At 39.8% G+C, this 6,000-nt stretch overlaps 1 protein-coding gene across 1 annotated transcript; it reads right to left on the bottom strand.

The window, feature by feature from the left end:
- LOC132244171 (acidic leucine-rich nuclear phosphoprotein 32 family member E-like) lies at positions 1-5,059 on the bottom strand. Its single transcript, XM_059715214.1, has 5 exons — positions 4,893-5,059; positions 3,960-4,082; positions 2,318-2,483; positions 1,727-1,875; positions 1-300 (listed from the first exon to the last, which is right to left on the bottom strand). Exons 1-5 carry the CDS (start codon positions 4,950-4,952, stop codon positions 226-228), a joined length of 573 nt encoding a protein of 190 aa, XP_059571197.1. The 5' UTR covers positions 4,953-5,059; the 3' UTR covers positions 1-225.
- Between the last annotated feature and the right edge of the window lie 941 nt (positions 5,060-6,000).

Below are 6,000 nucleotides of genomic sequence, written 5' to 3'. Positions count from 1 at the left end.
TTCTAGTTTTTGGTATGTCTTTATGTCTCAGACAAACAGGACTACCAAGTACACCTTTAAACGTAAAAGATTTTTTTTGCCCATTTCATCCAAGGGTTACGTGGTGTTAAACAGATGAGCTGAACAGATGTGCCATAAGCTGACAATGGCAGCGAGCTGAGATTTGCTAATTTACAGATGCCAAAAGAATGGACATGTTGTTTAAAAAAACAAAACAAACAGCTTTCACGCTTTGCAGAACCTGCCTTCTTCCTCCTCATCGCCACCTTCTTCGACGTAATCGTCATCATCATCTTCATCCTTCAAGATACAGAATATTAAGAGATTTTTTAAAAACTACCGTATGCTTAGGTTGTAATGACATGTGCTTTGCAGAAGATTAAAACAGCACTTTGAGGTTTAAAGATCATGTTTAATTTCTGTTTTTATTACTAGACATTTGTACAGACCAGAGTCCCAATTTACTATATTACACTTATCAGGTTAGCAAAGATGTACAAAACCAAGGCTGGAGTCTTTTATTTGGAGTCTTTTTCTGCTGTTACTTCTGATCTACCAATAATGATTATGCCAACTAGCTGTGAAAATGTCTCAAGAAGAGTGTTACAAAATTCAGTGGCCCACAACAGCAACAGCTTAGAAGAACCCTTTTTGTCAGTAACAGAAGTCAAACAAGAAGGGAGAAAAAAGAGTTTATACATCCAGAGCTGTTTTGTTTCGAAACAAAACAAAAGTTGCTTTATAAATGGGGTAACTGGACAAATTTAGGCCACTTGGCTACATGAAATCCTAGAAATGTTACACACATACACCGACATCTCCAGTAGTATAAGTGCACTAGCAGGAACTGAGGACAAACTAAAGCTTTTTTTGCATGTAGGTAATATCTTTGCAAATATATTATCTGCCAAATGAAATGCTTTACAACATCTGGTAAAAGTTTAAAGGCATTTAGCAATTCATTCTGGAATTTCATCTTTAACCGACACGTAAATTTAGGATGTGCTTTTGCTGGATTTATTCAAGTTCAGGTTTAGCTGGTGTATAATTATGCTGATTCCAGTCCTCATTTTCCCTTTCCAAAATATACTGAAATTGTTAAGACGGGACTTTCTGAACCGTGTGTGCTTAATGTTGGCTACTGCCTACTCCCCATCAACAACAAATGAAAGGAGTCCTTCCTCTGTTACCAAGCTGTGTTGTGGTAACATTAGGAGTACTTTAGTTCCCAATTTCTTTAGCCCATGCTGCAGTTCTTCACCTCCTGGCAGCCGCTGTACACAGAAGCCACTAAGTATATTGAGGTTTCTACCAATATTGCCACCCCCACCAATCAAGTGTTCATTCATTTTCTCAAAGAATTACTGCCAAGTTCTTACTCAGATCCTCAAATGAGATTTCGTTTTTAGCTTTGGAAGGGGGTTTTTCTCCTCAAAATCTGACCTGGTGACCTGGTAGATAACAACACTAATTCTTCAAGGCAGTGCAGTAATGAACCTTGAAGCATTTCATTGAGCAAGACAATGCAGAATACCAAAGAGAAGTGGCTCTCCTACTGCAACGCACTTTTTTGATAGTAAAAGGTCTCTCTCTAAAGTAGCCTATGGCTCACATCTGATAGTGGATTTACACGGTTCTGCTTACAGAAGTTTAAATTATTACACATGTATAATCAGACAGTGTCAAGGAAATCCTAAGTCTTACAGTAGAAAAGGGAAAGTCCTACCTGGATCTCCTTCATCATCAGGTATAAAAGACCAACTTCTTCCTCCTCTTCACCCTCCCCCAAATCTGAACCCGCATCATCTTCATCTTCTTCGTATTCTCCTGGTGGACCAGCTTCCTCTTCATCTTCTTCATCCTCCTCATCCCCTTCTGAAAGGCAGGTAATTAATTCCTTACAGCTTCACTTAAACCTCAAAGGCTCGTTTGTAAACTCATCTTAAATAAGCTTCTAAAAACCGAATGAGCTACAGAATCAAATATGAAAATGACGGGTACAAAAAAAAGCAAAAGCTTTTGGTATCAGCAATAAAACGACTGCTTTTATATAGTTATGTCTCAGTAAAAAGATTTGTACTCATGTTTTCCTACGTGCAACTCTCCTTTAACTGTGCACAGCACCCATGACTACACTGTTTGCAAGCGCATTCCCCCCGCCCTCATTACTCAACAGAAGCAGTATTTGATACTGGCCTACACTTCAAAAATGTAGCTGATTTGTGCTCCAGCAGTTGCACAGTCACTCTAGTTCCAATTTTATATTTAGATACCAACTGAATGGCATAACTCATGACTGCATGTTTAGAGACGTTACCTTCATCATCCTCGTCTTCCGAGTCAGGGGCCTCGTTATCTTTCTGATCAAACCCATCTAGGTAGGCGATCTGTTGAAGCAGCTCAAAAACGCTTTCCCTGTAATCCTCCAGGTTTGTGACATCACAGTTGAACAAGTCCAGGCTCTTCAAGTTTTTGAGATTTTGCTGAAAATGAATGAAAAATGACTCACTGAGATGAAATAACTATTTGGTACCTCCAAGTACTGGACTGTTGCCTCCTAAATGTCATTGATTTTACTACGTATACCTACTACCTTCTTTTCTCCTTTGCTGTTCCCCATTGTCCAGAGTTCATTTAAGAAGTCTTGGTGCTGACAGTCAAAGTTCCTTCCCCATAAGACCAGAGATCCCACCTCTCCCTCTACACTTGCTTTTGAAATAGCTGTGACCCAGGTTACTTCCCATTAAGATGCATGTCTTTGTTTCTGGAAGCCCCATATGATCCTATAAATCACCCAGGGCTCTCCCATTCTCTGGGGTCAGCACAGCCAACTGTCCCAGCACCAATCCTACCATGCCTGGTGGACAGACAGCTTTCCATGGCCTGAATGGGGCAGCTATGGGATGTGCTGATAGAGGTAATCCTGCTTAGGGAGTAGGAGATCTGGGTTTTGTAGCCCATTATAATCATTAGCTGTTTGAGGTGTTCTTTTCAATACTTCAGTGATACTAAGAAATTGCGGTTTTGGGGGCCATGTATAAGAGACACCACTTTCAGAGGGTAGTTTTGGCACTTAAACAAGTATGCAACAAGTATAATTAACTTAAATAGAAACAATTTTATCTCTGTGACAACTCGAACCAGTGAGATGCAAGGCAGACTATCATTACCAAGTTTCTAAAACACTTGTTTAGCCTGTGTTTAGTAATAAGAACAGCAAAATTAATCATAAAGATTAGCACCTTGCTTCCAAAAACTTAATTAAAAATTTGTGAACTGTTTTTACTAGGCCACAAACCACTTGTTAAAAATGGTCTTGTGGATACCTTTCATTTACTAACCAAGCAGTTTCACTTCTTTTTCCTGCATAAATCGGTTGTTATTAAAGAAATCACGGTGTCTTTTAATGCGTTTTAACCACTGAAAACAAATACGGGGGAATACAGAACTATCGCTGACAGACCACAAGTTTGAATACATCTCCTCCTGTAAACCCCACGGCTGACACAAAATTGATTACTACAGTGTCTTTACAAGTCTGTCTCTAATGAACCATCGGATGATGCATGTATTGCAATAGGAGTAATCAATACTGGCCTAAGTGGGATACAGAAATTCAGAAAAAAGAAGATTCAAATGTTGCCAGAACTGGCAACAAAAAGCTACCCAAGGTTTGGGAAATAGAGAGAGTTTTACTTTTTGCATACTGTTCAGTTCTGTTGAATGTCACACTAAAGCCATCTTGTTTATTATCTTTTTGTGTTTTATTGATTTCCTATTTCAACTGTGTTTGTTGTACTTATCCCTTCTACTTGCAATTACCTTCTATCGTCAGGCACTTACAAACTTTACATTTGCATTCAATGATAAAATTATTGTTATTTCTCTTTTATAATGCTAGAAAGATTCTGACTTCTTTAACACACTGCAATCTTCTAAGAATCTGACTTTGTACTTACAAGGGCTTCCACAGTGCTGAGATCTTTGATTTTGTTGCCACTTAGATTTAGAGGTGTGAGATTTGGACATCTTCCTGCCAGGACCTCTAGGCCTCCCGAAATGACGTTGTCGCTCAATTCCAGCTACAGCGCACAAAAGTTGGATAATTAGATGGTTGGTTTGATTGCTATCAAAATCAAGAGCCTGTATTTTATTGAAAGAACAAATGCATCACAAGACTATTGACTTCCTGTAGAGCCCGTAAAACCTCAGATTACTTGCATAAAATGAAATCTGGTTAAAAACATAGCAACCCATGTTGATCACATGTACGTCTCTTTAGAGTCTAACATTTATTTCAGAAGCTCTTCACACCTGCGCTTGATAGTGATAATTCATTAACTAGTTTCATACTTGGGTGCCTACAGACACTCAAGCATGTTCTACTGTAAGTTGGCAAGTGATCTCACCGATTCCAACTGTTCAGTTAGCATACTTAGTATGGTGCAAACTTAAAATATTTCCAGGCTTTATTTTTTACACGGGGATGTGAAACATAGCATTGGATCTTCGTACAGGCTTTAGGTCAACAGACTAGGTTGAAACTGGTTCCTTACAGGTAACGAACAATGATTTCAGTGTTCCCAGCACTTCACCTAATGCGACTGCTCCCGACCCCCTCTCTTTACAACAGATTGGGATGGCCATCGTTAACAGTTTTCAAGTGATGCTTTTTCAGTACTTTGGCTCATTAATGTTTGAAACCAGCTTTAATTACATTTAGGGTCTTAAAGACTTAATTCTTAAGTTCGCAATGTTTAGTAAAACATTTCAATGAGATGCAAACGTGACTGTGACTATGGAAATACGCAAGTAGTTTAACTGTTGCTTTGTTTCAAGGTATACAACTTTGGCAGGAGAGAACCGATGGGTTTTTGTCTGAAGATGCATACCTTTCGGAGCTTACTCAAGGTGGGGAGCTTGGCCAGGGATGTCAGCTCTACGTTGGCCATGCTGAGAAACTCCAGCTCTTTAAAGGAGTCATTCAGACCTTCAATTTCGCCATTGCTGGATCAGCAGTTATCAAGCACTAACTCTGTCATCTTGAAACAAAACAGAACGTCACTTATTACTTTAATAGGGACCCTCAACCAAGCAAGCAATTCGGGCCAAACCAGCAGCCTGACGACAGGCTTTACTTCTCATCTGGGACGACCTGAACTTGAGTTGTCTGAACTCATCGACCATATCAACCTTGAGAGGAAGTAAACAGAGTATGAAGCACCATCACAGAGAACCAGAAGATAAAAACTTAATTTATTTCTGTTAACATGCTGGCTTCAGAAAGCACAACCACCAAGACAGAGTTCACAATCGCAGTCCTTTACAGGGACGGACAAAAACCTATGGTCCTGGTTCTGATGAAAGCCGGAACAGATGCATCAGAAGAAGCAAGGAGCCAAAAGCCAACTAGGCAATTACAGAATGACCTACGCATATAGTTTCCTTCCAGAGCCATCACTTAATGGTTGCTTCATGCCCAGATGAAGGTTTATATTCCCATTCGCTATTTAAAATAAGGGGGTATAGCCTCGCTTAACAGAAAAAAGCACCAAATCCTCTTGCAAACCCTATAGCTTTGACCCTCAAAATATTGAGGCAGAGAGTACCATAGGTTAATAATGCACCAGACTGAAGCATTTGCTTCTTCATTCTAGATGCATTTACTCTGTGTCGCTGAACGTCTTGTAGGGAAAAATCCATTTTCTGCTTGTCCGTCCTCCATGTCCCCAACGGTGGGTTGACCACAGTTGCTAGTTTACCAATCCGGCTGCAAACAAAAAGGATTAAACGCAACACCAGTCTGGGAAGTTCAGCTCTGAAAGATTCATCTGTAGAGAGGACTAAAAAAGTCACTTGTTCACTGGCAACTTCTGAGTTATTTTGGTGGGCACGAGCTGCTCATTTGTTTCAGGTTTACAATCTTATTTCATGTTGCTGCAGAAAAAGGTGACCAGAGAGACTAGCTTTGAATTGTTTCGTGGTTTCCAAGTCCCAAAG

This window comes from Alligator mississippiensis, chromosome 11, assembly GCF_030867095.1.
Source record: "Alligator mississippiensis isolate rAllMis1 chromosome 11, rAllMis1, whole genome shotgun sequence".
Lineage (NCBI taxonomy): Eukaryota > Metazoa > Chordata > Crocodylia > Alligatoridae > Alligator > Alligator mississippiensis.
Note: the sequence above shows the minus strand (reverse complement) of the source record. Positions and strands in the feature narration are given on the sequence as shown.

Excerpts from the sequence above, each read along its gene's own strand:
- LOC132244171 (XM_059715214.1), bottom strand. The coding sequence starts at position 4,952 with ATGGCCAACGTAGAGCTGACATCCCTGGCCAAGCTCCCCACCTTGAGT. Across the intron at positions 4,083-4,892 it reads CCTTGAGTAAGCTCCGAAAG|CTGGAATTGAGCGACAACGT; the intron begins GTATGCATCTTC and ends TGTGCGCTGTAG. Across the intron at positions 301-1,726 it reads TGATGATGAAGGAGATCCAG|GATGAAGATGATGATGACGA; the intron begins GTAGGACTTTCC and ends TGTATCTTGAAG.